Source organism: Corvus kubaryi, unplaced genomic scaffold (genome assembly GCF_017639235.1).
Source record: "Corvus kubaryi isolate FWS band 111438036 unplaced genomic scaffold, C.kubaryi_AGA036_p1.0 137, whole genome shotgun sequence".
Classification (NCBI taxonomy): Eukaryota; Metazoa; Chordata; class Aves; order Passeriformes; family Corvidae; genus Corvus; species Corvus kubaryi.
The window spans coordinates 6863445-6884105 of NW_024580671.1; the positions used below are offsets into that span (position 1 = coordinate 6863445).

At 41.0% G+C, this 20661-nt stretch overlaps 1 protein-coding gene across 11 annotated transcripts in view; it reads left to right on the forward strand.

The window, feature by feature from the left end:
- The window catches only part of KCNC2 (potassium voltage-gated channel subfamily C member 2), a 100325-nt gene extending 96514 nt beyond the window's left edge, over positions 1–3811 (forward strand). For 2 of the 11 annotated variants that reach the window (XM_042017746.1, XM_042017739.1), the window contains 2 exons: positions 1563–1657; positions 2684–3811. In XM_042017746.1, coding sequence (XP_041873680.1) covers positions 1563–1624 — 62 coding nt within the window. In that variant the 3' untranslated portion in view covers positions 1625–1657; positions 2684–3811. Of the gene's footprint in view, positions 1–724 lie in introns of all 11 variants that reach the window. The other 9 variants (XM_042017741.1, XM_042017734.1, XM_042017742.1 and 6 more) reach the window with 5 other exon arrangements.
- Positions 3812–20661: the final 16850 nt, after the last annotated feature.

A 20661-nucleotide genomic window follows, 5' to 3' on the forward strand; every position in this document is an offset into this window, starting at 1 on the left:
AATTATTTACTACTTGCTTATATGGATTAATTGATTTCGTTCAAATAATCTGGAAAAGAAGCACAAATTCAATGTTTTAAGTTTGCCATTCAGGAGGCATTTACAAATATGTTGAACTTTGCTGTCTTACTAGACTTTAAAATTAGAACCAAAGTCTAAGGGTTAATATTTCTGAAGATGAAGCTTCTTATAGTATCATTCGGTCCTCTGCAAAACTGATTTACACGTGCTGTATAAAATTTATCTGGTTTCTGGTTTATTTATTTTAAAGAAAAAATTGTCCTTTATTAGAAATCGAATTTAGCAGAGATTATATAATTCTAACAGTTTCTGTAGTCTGTCTTAACGGGTTTTTGGTTATGCTTAGCCAGATAGCTCAATCAGCCTGGTGGGATCCTTTATCTTGCACTTTGCTGAAGGTTGCTGTGCAACCCTGCTGAAGCCCACAGAGTGATACTAAGTGCAAGAGGGGATGTGGAAGAGCAGGTCAGACCTCTTGTGTGGCGGTCTGTTTAATTTTTGGGGGAAAAACAGGTGCATTACTTTGTAAATAATTTTATTTATTAATATCTTTTGGGAGTAATGTGTCTTAGCACTGAGTTCTTTTGCAGGCAGATCCCCTCTGAGTCCCTGATAGCTCCTTGGATTACATTACATTGTACTGTTTGTCTTTGTCTATTTTTTGGCTGAATTCAACTGATGTCTGTGCATTTTCTCATACAAGGCTATGAAAAATCTCGAAGCTTAAACAACATAGCTGGCTTGACAGGCAATACTCTGCGACTGTCTCCAGTAACATCACCCTACAGCTCACCTTGTCCTCTAAGGCGCTCTCGGTCTCCCATCCCTTCCATCTTGTAAACCAGATGGCATCAATCGGCTACATAGTATTAGATCAAATACTGTTTACCATTTACAAGTAGTAAAATAAAATAAATGTAGCATTAAGCATAGGCTCCACAAATATGGTCTAACTCCCGCATGATACAACTGTCAGTAGCAAGAAAAGCCACTTGGGTAGCTGAAGATTTTTGTCTTGGCTTTTAAAGGTTACTTTAAGGTAGCATTTCTCCTTTTATCTACTATATTGTCCTACTTTCCTGTGGCAATAAAAGGACAGTTAGTGGATGGTGTTGTCCAGTATATTCAATAAATAAGCATATTTTCAGGGAGATTGACTTAAAATAATGTGCTTCCAAGTAATTATCAGTCCCTCCATTGAACCTTCATTTCTTGTGACTCTAATCCATTCTGAAGATGTCTGCTCTGAAGGGTCTGCTCATTTGCATGGACCATCCTGTCTCCATCACCTGACAAGCAGTGTTGCCGATCGTGGAGACCACAGAGGGCTCTGGATGTGTGTTCTCACATTGTTACCATCCTGCTGAAATGAAAGCACTGATAAACTGGTCTGCATGTGGGATTGTTTTTCTTTGTTTAACCTTTTCCTTTATTTTTTTAACTATCTACTTGTTTATAAACGACTTTATTTTGTGATTAACTTATTTCGGTACTGGATTGCTGTATCAGAGTTCTGAATGTCTCCGGTTGTTTGCACACAGATAACTGCAAAGAGGTTGTCATTACTGGTTACACGCAAGCAGAAGCCAGATCTCTTTCTTAATGGCTTGGGGAAGGCACAAAACATGCAAGAAAGGTAAACGCCATCCAGACTTGCAATTTTAAGCTAGCAAGTGCTGCTTGGTACTATAGTAATTTCTCTACTCCAGGGTTCTTCAACATTTTCAGAAGCTGAGTACCAAGTAAAATTGAAATAATTATTGGGGGCTTTTTTGTACCATTGTAAGAGAGTAGTAGTTCTCAAGTTGGGTTTTTGACCAGCCTTATACCTCTGGCTCACGGGCTTCAAAAATTTCTTCAGTCAATGTTTTTTGAGGTGCTTTGTCCTTTATGTTGTTTGTCTGTCTGTTTTGCAACCTGTCTCCTTGTATTCTCCATCTGTCTCCATAAAGCACAGAGATACTGTTAAAATGCCCCCCTCTTTTAAGTTGAACTAAGAACTTTTTTCTTTTCTCTTTTTTCATATGGACTATACATCCATGTATAGATAGAAATATATATATTTTTCAAGTGCAGTTAGTATCATCTAGACTAACTCGCGTGTACTCCTAAGATTTTTCGAGCAGCTTTTCAGCACTGACCGGTTGCCTATTGCATCAATCTTCCTCCTAGCAACCAGCATTTATTACAATTTTGAAACTGTATCTCCTCTAGTGGCTTTTTCATTCAATATTAACCTCTGTTTATGCAACAGGACAAATGCTATGGCAAATCTGAGGTTCTGGGCTGGTGAGGAAAAATTACCCTTAAACTGTAGAGTTTTAGAGCTACATGGGGAAGACCATAATGACTGAAATATTAAGTGATCCTTGAAATTGTTGAATAATACCTGATTGTCATGTTTTATTTTTTGTTAGGAAAAGAAACTCAACTTATTGTTGACCATGTAACATGTTCTTCTGTATATAGCCTAGCCCGATAGCATGACCTGCATGTCAGAATTCTTGTACAATAATGTATTTATCAAAGTATACATTTCTGATATTTAGAGATGTACATTGATTTACTTTTGGTAAAATATTGTCAATAGAGAGATAATTGCAAACAGCTTTTAGCAAATGAATTAATATAATATCTGGTGCTGCTGTTATATTAACTACAGTGTTGTACAGAATTTATCATGGATTTTTGACTGCTGAAAAAGGGACAATGGAATTTAGCCATACCAAGGACTGTACTGGAAAGAGACTGCTGCTGCTGAATGGGCCCTGATAAACAACTAACACCTTGAGGAGGTCACTGAGACTTTGCGTGCGAAGTAGAGCTTGTTAAAGAAGATGAAAGACCGCTCATAATTACTGCTGCCAGAGGAAGGGGTGACAAGTCACTGTTGATGAGTCAGTGTAAATAAAATATGTGTGCATGGAATATCAGTTTTTATCTATATCAAGGAAAGCTGAATTCATGTCATCATTGCTAAGGCTCCATGCAAAGACCCACACCCCTGTGTTTATTATTGCTGGTTCCTGCAGTAAGTTGTGCTGTGGATCATACAAAGACACATGCTTAATAATGATAGTGATGTCAACTACATCTGTCTTGACTTCTGTCATACTAATGGCATATATTGCAAAAGTCACAAATTTGAACAGAGTAGGTTTGCATAAGTCCTTGCTTTCTCAGTTTGCCATGACCTAAATTGTTATGAATTCTAGTGTACATGCCAAGTCCTAAGTTTACTTTTCACTTTGATAACAAAAATGTGACTGCAGACAAACATCACTGACTTTGTTCACAGCACACAGTCTTCTTTAATTGTTACCTCAAACTATAAGTATTATCAGAAATAAAATTCTGGCAGCAAGACTATTTTGTGTTTTTTTTTTTTTCATTCGAAGTGTTGCAAACACAACATCAATAAGTATAAAAGTTGTATTAAAATTATATTCTACAAATGTATATTTTACATAAAAGATATATTCTTTGATAAGTTATTTTCTGTGCTTTTTGTGGTAAATGGATCTAGTCTATTCTATGTTTATGAGACATTGTAGTGCTACGATGTGGTAATTATGTTCTCTCCATCCTATTCAGTGGGAAATTCTCCAGAATCTGTTTTGTCACCCTGGTGTCCCAATTGTAGGGACCTGTCCCAGTTGTGAAACTCTGTATCGTGGAACTTCTGTGAACATGTCAAGGTGCATGCACAATCCTGGTTAAAACCAGTGGAAATGTAATACCTGAATTGGAGAATAAAAGGCAAAAGACCTGGGGAGGAACTTGGAACATATCTTCTGCACTGGCTCATGAGCTTTCTTTAGCTGTATCGGTTCCCTGCCTGCTGCTGGCCATCCCTGTTCTCAAACCAGCTTCCTGGAATGCATGAGGAGCTAATTCAAAAATGAGCATGAGCTGGCTTCTGCAACAATTGAAAATCTATCAGCTTGTTAATGACCCTATGCCTCATTTGGAAGGTTTGGTCAGGCTGGGTAAAGTCTGATGGGAGTTTTATTGCATCCTGGTGTGAAGTCAGCCTAAAAAGGAGGTGATAAATGGTTGCTTAAAACTTCTGATATACTGTATTTGGGGCAACCAGAAATCCTCAAATACACAAGCAGAGTGTCTGAGAGGGGTGAGGTAGCTAGTGCAGCTTTACATGTGATCTAAGAGGGTGTAATGCAATATTTTGGCATATGTGCTGTAAAAGATTCCAGAAAACAGGATCAGAAAACAGGTGCTCAATTTTAGAAAATATGTTATAGTGACATGTCAGGAAAGCTCATTGTGCTGAGTTTGCCCAAAGGTTAAAAGTTGCCTGTACTGTGATTGTGAGCAGCACCCAAGGGAAGAAGAGGTGTAGTGGTCAGCCAGCACAAGGCTCACAGCCAGCTCCAGTCACCCAGGGTGATGTCTGCCCCAGGCACCTAGGGAGAGGTGTCTGGTTTTCCTCTGTGCTACACAGGGACGGTGATGATCTCTAGATGGGATGCAGACAAGGGGGTGCATTTTGTTGGTCAAGATCGTAGAAAACACTGATGGCCAGACGGTGTCTGACATCTTCTATTGTCTCTGGATGGTAAGGAGCCTGGACGGATCTCCACCGACACAGGACTTTGAGTCCGGAATATCCTGGACTCAGTATTGTTTTCTGCTAGAGATCCAAGCCCATGTTTAAATGCCTTCTGTTAAAACACACCTGGAGGACAAGCTGATGGTGAGTCTGGTAACTATTCATGTGTCTTGAAACTATTACCCAACTCTGACTATTCTAAGAGGAAAAGTTGGCTTAACCACCAGCCCCCTCCTGTTCCTCACCTGTTTCTGAGCCCAGGAAGGGGTGAAAGGGCATTTTCATGAGAGGTGGGACACCAAGGTTTAACTTTCTCTGGCTGAGGAAGGCTTTGAACCCAAACCTCACTCTTCAGGGTACTGCAGTTCCTATGTCTCAGATACAATGTAAAAATTGGGCTGCACATTCTCATTCACTTCCTCTTTTGGCCATCCTTTAATGGAAAGTAGATGCAATGATCAGAAGCAGAATTGCACCTGGAGAAAGGAGTTTTGGTGCAAGCAGGAAGATGCTGTGTGGGTGTTCTGGGGATCAAATACCCACCAAAGGGTGGTTGTGGCCATCTCTGGTCTTGACTTAGGACTCTAAAAACTTATTTAATCCTTATATAATTATTAATTAAGGGTTAAAAGTCAAAACTAGAAAACAAGCAGTGAATTTACAAGCAATGCATCTGCTAAGACAATTTAGGAGAAGCTGTTACTCATTCGCCTTTTAAAATTGTAAAGTCAAGAGATCAAAAATGAGCATCCTTTTGAAAGATAAACTATTGCAACAGCAGGGTTTGTGTGGAGATCAAAAGCTGTGACATATTGTGGAGATGAGCAGATTATGGGATGTTTGGAATTTGAAGGCAGTTATTGTTCTTATGAGGCCTCATTCAGCACTGAGAAAATGTTGTTCCAGCAAATTTTGAGACACTGCATTATGAGTTTTTATAGGTGTGTACTGAAAACTGGTGCCAGAATTGCTAAGAAGCATGCAACTAGTTATAATTAATATAATCCTGTATAATCAGGGGGCTTTATCATGTGTGAAAAAATTACTATTCATAAAAGTTCTCTTACAAAAGGTCTGGATTAAATTAAAGCTGCCAAAAGAGAAGGAAATTTAAGGAATCTGTTCAGATGGGTAACTGAAAACTATAGGGGGAAGGGATTAATCTGACATGAGCAAGCTTGCCAGCATAGTTAATGTGAAATATGAATTTTAAAAGTCATGAATGAATTAACTATATCAAAGAGAGCATTTTATCATTTGAAAAAAATCATGCAGAAGTCAGATAAAGGAAATTGAAATGGAAAACTGCTATTAGAAAGAGAAAATAATTTATTAATATGCTGTATTACAAGCACTGTCTTGAACGATTCCATAATAGAGCCTTTGAATACTAACTGAGTGAGAAGAAATTACAAAAAAGCAGAGAGGTTTCTATCAGGTCAAAGTTATCAGAAATATTAATATTTTTAGAATACGTTAGTCTCCCGTTGGAAATAATTTTTATTTATTTATTTTCCCAAGAGGCAAGTTATTTTAAAAATGGTGGGGTTTAAAAGTCAAGAGTTGTCTCAGGAGAAAATGCTCAGCTGTTAGTGCTGGGTGTTGGGTACCTAGCTGACGTGCCATTATGAACATTGCTCTGCTGCTTTAGTGAATATCCCTGGGACATGTTGAAATTGCAGAGGTGTCTGACTTCTAGCCCCAGAGACAGGAATCTGTCGCATGCTGTCTCCATGGCAAGGCTGGGATTCACTCCAGCCAGGCGTGAGTGGTGCAGAGCTCCTGGCTCTGCAGCACAGCCTGCAGAAGCATCCCAGTTTGGTCTAGGTGCGGCTTCTCATTGCCTTCTGGCAAAATATGCATGCTTTCCCACCCTCTGCAACCTCCTCCCCAAAACCCAACCTTCTGTCACTTGCATTTTTTTATTACGAGCATGTTGATGAACAGCTGACAGATTTCAGATTCATACTTTCACAGCTTCACTTTCGCAGATGGCAATATTCTAGCATATTTAAAAAAAAGAAGTTGGAGGTGGACACTTTTTGAAAATTTGGCACAAAAATGTTATGCATTTCATTTAACATCTCCTGTATTAGTCACAGGTGGAAGACTGGAGATCAGTTTAAACCCGGGGCACAGCTAGGCTATTCTGAAACTTTTAGGATGTGTTTCATTTATGTTCTGCATCTGGTTAGAGCATTGCTGCATTTTGTTATCACAGGAAGGTCTCAGTTTTCTCCTCAAATGGGATTTTGAGATAAGATACTAGAGCAAGTCAGAGAGTACTATTTTAAGTTGGAATTAGAACTGGCTTCCCAGGGAAGTGGTGGAATCACCATCCCTGGAGGTATTTAAAAGACATGTAGAAGTTGCACTGGGGGATATGGTGAACAAGGCGGTGCTGGGTTAACGGTTGGACTCGATGAGCTTAGGGATCTTTTCCAAACTTACTAATTCTATGATTCTTGCAGGATTGTAAATATGAATGGTACTATGCAGAAAAAGATACTCCTTGGGAAATAATGAGGTTGTAATAGATGGCTGTAGCTTAACAACTCTTTTTCTTACAGAAAGGTATGGGCACCTTTTTAAAACACAGAGAGCAGACAATTTTGTGTTGGCCTCCTCAGAGCAGCATTAGACTTGCATAAGACAATGAACTACCAAAAGAAGAAAGTGGAAGTTTTTCCCCTTGACCTTAAGACAGCTTATTTGAAAAAGTAGCAAGATCAGACTTCTTAAAGAAGCCTGGCCTTTTCAGTGAAACAATGCAAAACTCCATCAATCTGAAGAATAGTAAACCGTAGCCACATTATCCTATTAAGCTGATGCTAAATATAGAATGGATTTTCAGTTCCTTACAGGGATTTCTTTGCTTGTGACTAAATGCAGCACCAAGCTTTTACGAAAATCTCATCTTCTTCGTGCCTGTGAATGTTTTTGGTACAATGAAGTTTGGCAGTCTGAAAATCTTCAGATTATGCCATTGTTTAGAGGCAATTTTTGCATTTTTCTAGCATAAAAAAATCAGTTTTTTTCTGAACTGGAACACTAGCAAGGGGAGTAGAGGGAGCGCTGAAGGACACGGTTTTCTTGAACTCTTAGGAAATCTACTGCATGAAGCTGTGACCACACAGAAATAAAAATATGCAGCTTTCCCCGTGTCAGTGTCGTAACATAGACTGTAGCTCTTATATTTCTGAAACTCCTCTTTTTGGAAATCACAGCAACAAATTTATTTAGTTACTGCTGTTCATAACCTCCACTTAAACTTTGAGAACTATGCTTTAAATCTCTGAATAATGGAGCAGTTAGAGAGCTTAAGAGCGTGAGAGGTGTGCTCAGAGAAGAACACATGCACAAATTTAATAGTTTTATCTGTAATTACTGAAGTGTTTCCTCAACACTGGACATTATCTGAACAAGTCTCAGTGGCAAATGACCTCACTAACATGAATTGCAAAACTGTCCTTGGCTTACTTAAGCAAGACTAGGTCTTGGGAAGCAACTGGCTTATGGTGTGGGCATTTGCAGGACATTTATCATCAACACCATAGAATCATAGAATTGTTTAGGTTGGAAAAGACCTTAAGATCATTGAATCCAACTGTTAACACAGCAAGTCCAAGTCCAGAACTAGACTAGCTTTAAGTGCCACATCTACACATCTTTTAAAACTGCAGAGTGTTTGGCAGCATCTCTGTCCTGTGCGCGCCTGGCCAAACTCTGAGCAAGCTGCTTGGGTTTTTTTCTCCAGAGCTAAAGAAGATGGATCATTCATGTCTAGAAACTGATGTTACCTTTGTCTTAGATACCTCTTTCATTATGGGTCAAGTTGATAAATTGATCTTTGTGAGTGCCTGTTGGCAGAAAAATATCCAGATCTGTCTCCCTCCTGGCGCGGGGACACAGGCCCAGTACAGAAGTAGCATGGCCCTGCTCCAGTGCCTCTCACAGTGTTTTGCTTGGTCTTGCAGACATGCAGTGCCAAGACATGGGCATTTCCCCTCCACTGCCTCAGAAACAGTTTCTTTTTCAGCACCACAGAAGAGGAAAGGAGTGTGCAACCAGAGCCTGGCTGGGGGCCGGCTCATGCTCAGGTGCAGATGGGATGGACATGTTCTCATGCTGACTCCTGAGCTTGCTTCTCATTTTTTGGTGTTGCAAAAGATCTCTGGTGAAACCATCCTGTCATGTGAGCTCCAGGCATACTTCAAGAACACTTCTTGGGAGGCCATTTGGCTATGTGAGAAGCTTGAAGCAGTGTTCATATTACTGGTTTGCTTTTTTTTCCCTTCTGAACCCACCATGTAGAATATTCCCTTGTTTTCTTTGCATGTGCCTTCACTGCTCTTTGTCTTCTGCAGTGTTCCTAGCTTCAACTCTGCCCATCCTGTATTCAGGATTTACCCACATGCCTCCTTTGCCTGTCTCATTACAGTGCAGCTGTAGCCTGCATGAACGCTGCTGGGAAAGGAAAAGGAATTTGGACCCAAACTGCAAGGACAGAGGAATACAGGACTGAGACACCTTTTTAAGCCAACTAAAACTTGTTGGAGATGTTGCCTTTTGCAGTTGGGTCCAGCCCAGCTTGGAATGAATTTGCAGTTCTCTGCAGCATCTTTTGTATAGCTGCCACAGTTGAGAACATTAAATTCTGAAACCACAAAATGCTGTCTAAAAAGCAGCACAGCTGTCAATGAAGAGCAGTTTGCAACTGGAATATGTCCAGTGCCTGGACCACTGCAGAGGGACATGCCAAAAAACCAGATAGAGGTGATTGCTTAGAAACCAAATTCAGAAATGAGATTTTCCAACTGCGTGTTCGCTGAACTATTCATTTACCAATCAATATAATAGTACTGAGCAGAATGATTGCAGTGCTGAATATATCATAAGCTATCAAAAATAATGACAAATACGACATGATTCTTTCTGCCCTTTTAAAAGGCTTACTGTAATAGTGAATTTCCTTCAGATCCAAAGATAAATATAATGAAAATAGGTGCATTAGCTAAATTAGTGTCAGGAATTAAACATCCCTCAAAGGTAGCTACAAGAATTTACTTCAAGAAAAGTTTTTATAGTCTAGTCCTGGGCAGAAGCTCTGAATTAAGTTTTATTCATAGTCATCAGTACTCTTCAACTAGGGCATAATTTCTAGACTTCTGTTGTCCTTATTACTAGGAAGCCTGTTTCACTTACCTGTGTTTGAATATTTAGGCAGTAACAGGTAATTTTTTTATTCAATCATTCCTGCATTGCCTGTGTCTTTTCAAAAATACTAAACAAACTATGTTATATGCTTATTCAAGTTTTCAGATTAGATGTTTTGTAACAGCTGGCAGGGAAGGCAGGCATATGCTTAGCAACTGAGATGCTCCAGGTTATGGTCTGTAGTTCAAGTAGGTCCTTGGGGAGATTTGTGGGCCTGACTTTGTCTCTGTTATTACCATGTCTAAGCTAAAGGAAGGGGTTGGAACTGCAGCTGTCTGATTCCCCATAAAAGCTTCAGCACACAGAGCTGAGAGGTGCAAGCATCTGTCTATGGCCAGCACTGGGATTTAATTCCCAGCCTTCCTAAACAGCCCAGCCCAGCCCACTGAGCAGTGTGGTTGTCCTCTGCAGGGCACAGCTCTGGTGTCACAGCTGCACTGCCAGCAGCACTGCCAGGACCCCTTTGGGTTCTGGATCAGATTTCAGCCCTGCAGCCAGCTGCCTTGGTTGGGACCCAGCAGTGGTGTGTGGGGTAAGTGTAGCTGTATCCAAACCTTGATACTAAGCTGTGCGAATCCTGAAAAGTTTTAGGGATTCAGAGGGAATGCACTGCCTGTCCAAGAAGCAGTGTTATGTGACAGCCACCACGCTGCTGCAGCATGATCCCCTTCTCCCGAGGATTTCACAAGGGTATTTTCTCCTGTTGTGGTGGGCTTCATTCATTGGGCTGCTGGCAGGGAAGTGGAGCCGTGCAGCGAGTGCCAAACATGTCACAGCCCCCTCCGTGCTCCCCTTTGCCTCCACGGCTTTGCAGAGTAGTCACATCATCACAGAAATATTTGTATAATGCCACATCTTGGTGTTTAACAATATCATGTGCTTGGTATAAGCTGCAAATTGTCCCACGTGGCAAAAGGCAGTGGGAGGCAGGGGATCTGCTCCAAATCTTTCTGTAGGAGAATGCCTTTGGGAGCTCAGCTGTAGGTGATTTTATTTTCAGAGACAGAGGAGTTCGTGTTTTTGCCCATTGAGTAGGTGGGTGGATTTGGAGTGTTATGCAGGTCCAGATGGGCCTGAGAGGAGGACAGAAGTGGACTGGATGGTCCCTGTGTCTCCACACTGGCCTGTCTGCACCAAGATCCAAGGGATCTCTTGGATGGAGACCATGCTGTGAGGGCTTGAGACAGTCTAGCCCAAATCAGTCTCAGTGGCCAAGTCCTGCTGGTCCTCATACACTGGGGCTCAGGGATAAGCTGTGCTGCACAGGGAGGCAGACACTGCAGAGGGGCAGACCAGTGGGGAGAGCTGTGCCAGGGCCTGGGGACAAGTATGGAACAGCTTGGTGGGGTGCAGCATCACCTGCTGCATGTCCTCTCCTTGTCACAGCCAGAGACATTGGCCCCTTTGCCACAACGTTCTACCTCGCTCCTCCCCAGTCCCCTTGTTTTCTCTTTTAGGGCTTGATTTGGCTCCTACACACTAAGGGAAAGCACAGAGCTTTTCCCAGGATGCACGCACAGAAAAACATTTGCTCCTCGGTGTTGCAGTGGGGATCCTGCAACATGCATATATCAAACCAGGAGTCCCGTGGAAAGGAAATATATATGGTCAGACAGATTCTTGGTAGATGTTTCAGAGATGTTTATTTCTCCGGCCGCATGGCCGGGGCTCTGCCCAGGAACTGTCTGACCATATATATTTCCTTTCCACGGGACTCCTGGTTTGATATATGCATGTTGCAGGATCCCCACTGCAACAAATGGTGGGGAATGCGGCGAGGGCACCGGCCGCTACTCCGCCCTGCGCCCGGCACGGCGCCTCGGGTGCCCTAGTTATGGGGAGATCCTCCTTTCCTGGGCATCACTTCAGCCACCAGCTTCTCTCCTTCCTGACCCATCTTGCACCCCGTGCACCCCCAGCAGCTGGAAGCTGAGAAACCACTCTGCATTTCTGGTCCTAATGAAGTTTTATTCCTGATGCTCTATGTAGTGCATTTTCACAATGAAGGTGGTGCCAATATGTTTGTCACCACTACCAGCCCAACGCAGTGAGGTCGAGGTTTGTTAGATGGCTCCGTGGGCTTGGTGTGGGCTCTAGACACCTAGAGATGCAGTTGTTATTATGCATTTTGCTTAAGGGATTATACTGGTTTTGACTGGGATTGCGTTAATTTTCTTCATAGCAGCTCATGTGGGATATTTTTTGGATCTTCAAACAAAACACTGTTGATAACACACCCACGTTTTAGCTATTGCTGAACAGTGCTTACACAGGATTCAAGGCCATTTCTGCTTCCCAGACTACCTTGCCAGTGACAAGGCTAAATGTGCACAAAAAGCTGTGAGGAGACACAGCTGGGACCCCAGCTGACCAAAGGAATGTCTAAGGCTACCATATGACATGATACCCAGCAGTAAAACTTGTGAGGGAGGGACCTCTTCAGGGCTGCTGTTGCTTGGAGTCTATCAGCATTGGTCAGCTGGTGGGTGTTTTTTCATGACTTCTTTTCCTTGGCTTTGTTTTTCTATTTTGTTTTTTATTTTACTTATTAAACTGTCTTTATCTCAAACTATGAGTTTTTCCAATTTACGTATACTCCCAGAATGTGCTTTTGGTTTTGTTTAAGGTGATAAGAGGGCTTGTTTGTTTTGCTTGGATGTTTTTTTATTTCCAATTAAGCTTAATTATTGAATTTAGCTTATACGCAGCAAATTAATTTTTTTCCTTTTCTTATTAACTATTTTCTCTTTCAAGACCAACTTAAGGCAGTTTTAAGGAGACATCAAAAGCACAGCAGCTGACATTGAAATGCAAGTGCTGGCTCACAACATTCACAGCTGCATGGTGGTCTTTAGCCTCATTGGATTACAAGGCCACCAGCGCGTCTGAAAAAATTTTGTGTAACTTCAAATACATTACAACGCAAAATAATACAAATGACCATCTTCCCTCCACAAAGGACTCTAAACAAAACTAAAGGAGAAATTCTGTCCTTTCATTGGCACGGAGGCGCTTCATGGACAACAGACTTATTGTTAAATATTCAAGGAAGGATCCCAGAAGCTTTTGAAACGTGCTTTGTGTATAAGGTTCTCTGCAGGGGGAGGCTGGGACTTGGGTAAACAGTGCTCTCAGCCTTGGAAAAGACCTTTCCTTGTAGGCACATGTGCTGTGATGAAGCAGCTCATCTCTTAGGTCACTGGTGGCTCGGGAGGGTGGCTGAGAACTGGGAGGGTGGCTGATAACCTCTCTGAGGCTGCCACACACTGAGCTGCAGGTGAGAAAGCTACAGAGGGGCTGTGAGCTCTGAGGCACTGCCAGAAACCACTAACTCACAATCATGCTGTACTAGCATGCAAAAAACCCCAAACCTGTGTCATCATCCCCTCCTTCCCCTGCAAGAAAGGGAATGTTATCTTTCTCAACAGATACTGCTGCAGGTAGTGCTTAATCAAAAATATTAATATTTACTGTTTACAAGCAATAAAACTAAAGTAATTACAAAAGTAACTCTCTTCGATAATCATCTCAAATGACTGATACTGTGTTTTTGTCATCTTGATCTCACTGAGTTAATTTTTTCCTATCTAAATAAAAACTAGATTTTTTTTTAACTTTCTGTTAATATTTAACACTATCAAAATATGATTTTCTCTTGAGTGCAGAGACTGCTATATGTTGATGTCTCGGGGTGATTTTATGATAATACTGTTGGAGAGATACAGTTTTCTCTAGAACTAATTTTTGACTTCTAGTACGTGGAGAAGTGATAACATTTTTACTGGACAATAATAAAGAGATTATGGCAGCAGTTGTGTTGTGTGGGTCCTGTTCAGAGTTAAGGGTTCTTAACCTTTTGGCTTTCCCTCCTTGTGTATCAAACACTTAGTGAAAGCCATTGTAAGGTGCTATAACCATGAATAAATTTTAACAAGTTATGATGGAAAGCTGAAAGAAGTACATTGTGTAAAAGTCTTTGTCAGATTTCCATTTCAACAAAGTTATTTTCAGATTCCATATCTATTAGTCCTTTTCACTGAGACCATGTTCAGCTGTCCTTAGTACACTTTTGCTGAATCTGCTTTAGCTTCTGGGTAAGCTGCTTCTGGCATGGCAGCCTTTGCAAGCACATGCACCATTCTGAAGAGGAACAGCACATCAGTCCTGCTTCAGCATGCTGAGGTTAAAGGTCACTTGTCACACTGACCCTCCATGCAGGATGGATCTGAGCAGACAATGAGTGCTGCAGAGAGAGAAGTTATTCTGCTGCAAATGTGTGACACACAAACATATTCACAAGAATACCCCAGCAGTCATTAAAATATTCAATCAAACCCAAATGGTACAAACACTATTCAAACACTCCTACAGTGTTCACTCCTCTTGAATACAGAAGTTCTCTTATGTTCTTCTGTTCATATCATAGCCAATCTCATTTTAGGGAAGATATTTCTTCCTGCCAAGTAGGATTGGGAGCCCAGTTTCAAGCTAAGGAATTGAAATTTGCTGATGAAAGTGCTATGAGAGCCATGAGACCGCACAGTGTTTGCCCACTGCTCAGTGACAGGAGGGATGAAAGATGAGGGGGGCACTTGACAGGGCAGAACAAAAGCCCCAAATCAACCATATGTGGGGTTGTTCCCATGGAACAATATCAAGAAACCTGTCGATGTAGTCTGGGGTCAAAAGAGAAAAAGGTAAACCCTACCCTTCCACCTGTGAAAAAGTCTAGAAAGATTTACTTTTCTGTTGACCTTACCCAAATGTCAGTGCAGCTTGTTCTCAGAACTTTATGAAGATTATGTCATGTAAATTGGCTACAGCAAGAGTCCATTTTCAGTTTGATGAATGGAGAACATGGTGACTCCTGGCCAGCGTAGAGAGTTGTCACTGGCCCATCGACTGCAAATCTTGGACACCAGTTGTAACATACATCAGATTAAGGTCCATCCCTGCCTTTGACATGGGATGCTCATGGTTCCTTTCCTTCTTTGTCCTCTAACTGCAGATGTGAGAAGACCCAGACTGTTTCATCATGCTCATGGTCAGCGCAAAGTTGGATTGCAGGAAGAACAACTAAGAAATAAAAAGGGGAAGTACAAGGACACTAACCTTTCTTCAGTTTTTGTGGTTTTATGTCTCACTCTGCCTCTCAGCATGGAAGACACTTAAAAATGCAGCTCTCTTGGCCACCAGAGGAAGGATATAAATGGTTTTGATAGAATCAGTCAGACTGATGGGCTGTGAATGCTCCATATTGCTTTACATGCAGCCTTTGAGCTACTGCCCACATTTCATGTATTCCTCACCAGCAGCAAGATAAGTTTAGAAATATGGCTTTTCCAGAAAACTCACATGAAACTGCACACTGTCTTGCAGGTCGCCTTCAAGCACATTTTTGGTCTTTTTCTCAAAAAAACATCAAAATGGCATCTGCCTTCAGATTTTCAAACCAGAGTGACCCTGTGAAATTGTCTTTTGAAATTGCAAATATATGAAGAGTACTAATGCAAGAGGAAATAAATATCTATTAGTTATAATAGCAGATTGAACCTGGAGATTAAGAATAATAGAATTGATGGAAAAAAACTTAGTGAATACCATCATGTACAGATATCAGAAGCCACTGGTTAATATGTAGAGTGCCAAGAGCAGGCACTTTTGAAGTATGAAGGTGTCTTTGTGCAGACCAGGAAAAACCAGCAAAGATGCAAGAGAAAAATAACATGCTGAGTCTCAAAGTTTTACTGCAATACACTCATCCAAAATCTGCCCCTGAAAAGATTAATGTCCTAGAAACCTAACTATGAAAGGAAATCTAGATTATCTGCCCAACTCTGAAAGTGAAAAACGGTAAATGAGTAAATGGCAGTCTAATAAGTCAGGACTAAACTTGAAAGTTTACTCTTTCTTACTACTTTTGAGGATATAAACAGATACAGAAAATTATTTCCTGTAATGGTCTGGGGAAAAAATGATACATTTTTTAAAATGTATTTAAAAATCTATGAATTAAAACTTAGGCATACATTCTGGACCTAATTATTTTTCTTCTCTTCTTGCAAGATTGCTACTGCTCCAAAAATGTTCATATTGATAGCATTTGGGAATACTCTCTAACACATGAAAACACATCTGAATATGGCTTATTCTGAGTGTAGAGTCCATGGGAATGATCCATGTTTCATCTGTCTGTGGTCATCTGTGATTGATTGTAACAATCACATCCCTTACTGGACTTGCATTTCTGTAATAAAAATTACTCTGTGGGAATTAAAAGTTTGTTTTTCTACAGTCGTGTACATCCACAACTTTTTCCATCAAGCCAGTGCAGTAAGTATTCACGATCCTAAACCTTGCTTGTTCTTTTGTGATAATTGAAATAGCGCACTGAAATCATATCATAGTCTGCACAAGGATGGGTTTCACTTAAATTAAATGAAGGTTCCAGTAATATTCAATGAAAGAAGTGTTTGTTTAAAGCCAATTCAAAAAATGCGTATGGGTATTTCTCTAATAAATGCATTAAAAAATATGTGATGACTCATGTAAAATACTTGAAAGCATGTGTTCAGGCAAGGAAGGAGTGTCTGCTAGTTTAGAAAAATATTTCTAAACAAGAAGCATTATTTTCCACCAGATTAAACAAATGGATGCTTACTTTGCTTCAGGCAGCAAGTTTTTTTGCCTTCTCTGTATTACCAATATGAGTTATTTCACTTGTCTTGTATTTTGCCACATGTGACAAACCTTTAGAAGTTCCATAATGCCACAGTTCTTCTGAGGTCAATCTAAAATATGTCTGGTTCCCCTCTGAAATTTTTCAATCCCTGAATACCCTCATAGAGCCTTTTAAATGTATTTTTTTTTTCTCTAAGTGTTTAAGAATGATGAATCATTCTCTTTCTAGGAAAAAATCAAAGAAATTTCACTACTGAGAACTCTGCCTCTCACTGGTGCAAGGGGCTGAGAACATGCCCAAGGTAGCATGTAATGGGGATGCTAATTGCTTCAGTTTCCTTCTGCCAAGCCTCACCCTTAGGTGTACTCACTTTTTATGTGAGCTCTGGCTCAATTTTCATCAGACAGTACAGAGTCTTGTACAGGTCCTTGTTTGCTGCTCCTGAAGTACAGGTATCTGTGACCACTGGGCCCCTCTTGCACTTTCAACGCTCACCTGTCTGGAAGTGAAAGAGGCAGTACTGCCCTTTGGAAACGGCAATGCTTTGGCCATTTCCTGGTAATACTTCTCTCCTAGGAAGACCCCCGGTATTTTTAATATGATTTGCAAAGGTCTTTGTTATCTGTATATTTAAGTGTCCAGAAGCACTCTGACCTCCAATTTTCCTCACAGAGTGTAGTAAAAGTTGCCCAGTTCTCCATGGAAAGCTTAGATTTTATCTACAAAGCACATCTTGGTGTTAAAAGCTCTATCTGGCATTCACGAGATCAAATAAAATCAGTCAGCATGGATTGATTAGCCTGTTCAGGGAACTGGCATAATGCAATTACATTTTCTCCAGCACCTGGTAGAATTGTGTCATCGTCATTGTCTTCTGCTGTCATAAAACTTCAGGACTCCTTCAGCTTCTTGAACTCTTCCTTAGAATTTCATCCCAAGTCCACTTAAAGCCTCTGCCTAATAATTCCTCTTGATGCTGGCAATCTGAGCAGGAAGACCAGCCCCAGTCCCCTCACTTCTCTAATATTTAGAGTCTTTGGCATCTTTCCTCTCCTGGGTGATGCACACTCTAGTGAGGGCACCAGAATTTTAATCTTTTAACCTCTGCATTTTTCTACTATGGATTTTTTCTTCATAGCAGTCCTAACCCCATGTTGTTTATCAGTTTTTTGCAGCCAATCTAGAAGTTGTCTGCTTCATCCTTTTTTTGTAAGGCTTTGGCATGTCCATCATTTAACTCTCTCCAATGTAAGGCAAACTGATTCTGAGGTTAAATGTGTAAGTGCTTTTCACTGTGCATGTTTCTACCAGAAACTCTTGGTCATGATTGCAGACCACCGAGATGAATGTCAGGGCTAATGTTTAAAACCTCCATTCTGAGAAATGATCCCTTCCTAGCAGAGTAAGTAGGTACACTTGAATGCATGCACTTATGCAAGATCCACTGAGTTCAGATGTGCTTAAACCATGTCTTTGAGTGTCTTAGTCAATCACCTTTATGATCAAAATCCAGATTTCAAAAGTAATGACCTTTGAGCAGATTAAGATCTTGTAAGGGATTTCTGTGAGACACTGCTTGCAGATATTTCCTTTTCTAATTCTTCAGTAAGGTGACTCAGCTCCTTCTGATCATTCACAACTACCTGCTGGAAATCTTTAACCAGTTCAGGAAAATTCTGGCAGCTTCAAACTGAATCTCTCTTTCAAGGGCAACTGTCGCCTCTGCTTAGTGATAGTCAGAGAGCAGGAAAAAAGTCCCAAACAACCAGCATAAGTTAACCTGAAAATAGCAGCATTAAATATTGAATGGCTCTGGAGACTGCACATCTTTGGGTTATTCATTAAAATAATTATATGTAAGGTTTTGTCCAACAAGATTTTTCCTTGGGAAATATCATACCTTTAGCCACAGTTTATGAAACCTACCTCCTCAAGGCGTTATTCCATACCCCTTTCTAGTCTCACCTGTAGCTCAGGGGTATGAAAGGACTTGGATACTCACCTGACTTTCTCCCTCACCATCAGCACTTACATCCAACACCCAGAGCCTCCAAGACATCACTTAGTGTTGCCTAATCCCAAAAGGGTCTAGTTTTCCAGCACTACCAGAAGTAAATCTGTGCAGCTTCCTGCTCAGCTGCCTTGTGTGTGCCAGCTGCTTTCCTTGTCTTTGGTAGATCAGCAGCTGGGAGCCTGCAACCCTTCCCAGTTTTGCAATGAAGACTTCATGTGCTCAGATTAGTGGATGGAGGTACACTTGTCAAATCTTGTGAACCATAAATTGCCTCTGTGCACATAGAAGTGGGTGACCCATGTCCTCAAGTAGCTACCCCCTCAGCTGTCCCTGAGCTTCCTTGCCCCCACATTATGCTATCTAAAGCAGGACATTGCACCCTCTACGTATTTTGGTCTTAAAATCTTGATAAGGGTGTATCATAGAGAAAAAGAAGATAAGGTAATATTTCAGAAGCCACATCAATCAAATATTTATAAACTAAAATGTAATTCCTTAGAATATCATAGAGCTATTTCACACAAATAGAACATTGGTGAATTTTTTAAACACTCACACCATTCTGAACTGCAAATTTAATAGGAGCACCTGAGTGACAGCTGGCTTTCATGAACAGGAGTTTAGCTTGGAGAAAAAAAGTGATCAGCAGGCTGGCCTGTTTTGGGGAATGGCTGGCTGGCTGGGCACAAGGGATTCACAGGCATGGAAAGTAGGTAACACTCAAACAGTCATAAGGGAAACTCACAGGGTATCAGGCTTGCTGCTGTGACCGCTGATCCATCTCTTTCCTTATAAACATTTTCATGGCAGCCAAGAGCTGCTGCTGTGCTTCCTCTACCTTGTTCAGAGTGCAATTCTGAATTAATCCCTGTTAGTGGAATACAGCCTCTTAAAATTTACTCTTTATCCAGTATTTATCAGATATCTGTTGCCCAAGACCTGCTTTTCTGTATACCCCTTCACTGTCCACTGTGGTAAATGTATTATTATCTTACTGATAGTATTTTTTCCTTCTTTCTTGCCTTCTTAGTTTGACTTCTTATGTGTTCATGATGCCTTGCCTCAGACGAGATCTTGGCTCAGGTTACACAGACCTGATGAGGACTTGGTCCTGGAAGGTGTCTGTCCTGCAGGTAGATATAACCTGGTTGCCCTTGGATGGGCTCACCTCTACTGAAAGCAGTCAGACTCTAAGTGTGCAAACTGCTTTTCTCTCCTCTCTTTGGTTTCTGGGGCTTGCAGCCTGCTTTGTGACATGCAGGAATATACTGCAGAGATGGCAACACAGCTCTTTAAAATAGGAGATGTAGCCTGATACACAAGAAACCTGCAAGTTAGAGTGCTTGAATTGTCTTCCCAGGTTTGCTTCTGACTTGCTGGGTGATGTTGGGCTCAGTCTGTTCCCCAGTTCTTATAGATGCATTAGTACTGTAATATGTGCTGATGCCTTTAATAAAGTGAGTTTTACGAATGTCAGAATGACAATTATTTGGCTCAGACTCATTCTTCTGAAATGCTTACTCACATGAAAGATTTTTTTTTCTTTTCAGAGGTTTGAAAGAAAATTTGGCTAGATTGTTCCTTTCAAGTAAAGCAATCTCACATTTGCCATGGTTGGATGCAAAGTTGTTCAGCACTAGCTTGCCATTCATGTTCTCAAAGAACTTCAAAAGGGATGCTTTGATGTATTTTATGGACTCCTTCCAGCTGCTGTATAGCTCATAGTATCTGTGCTTCTGTAGCAAATTGTGACTTCTGGGATTTTTACTATTTTACTGACTGCCTGAGGAAGTATTCTGAGGCGTGCCTTTTGAACAACACACAGGAGCTGGATATCAAGATCACAGTCATAAATGGAATATTTACATCAGCAGCAAAATATCCTGTGCTCCTGAAAAGAGAAAACCACTTCTAAAATCTACAATTTTCTATAGCTCTGTTGATTTCTGCAAAGGGAAATGACAGTGTGTGGCATTTTGCTTGCTTGTGGCTTCATTTTCCCCTGTTTCTCAGCTTCCTAAGGGGGGTTCTTGAAATCCCTTTAACAGTCCCACTGGCTCTGCGTGTCCCATGGCACCCTTATCCTCCCCAGGTGGTAACTGGGCTATTAAAACTCCTCTCCGTGGGAGCAAATGGGTAGTGCTGGGAAGGGACCCA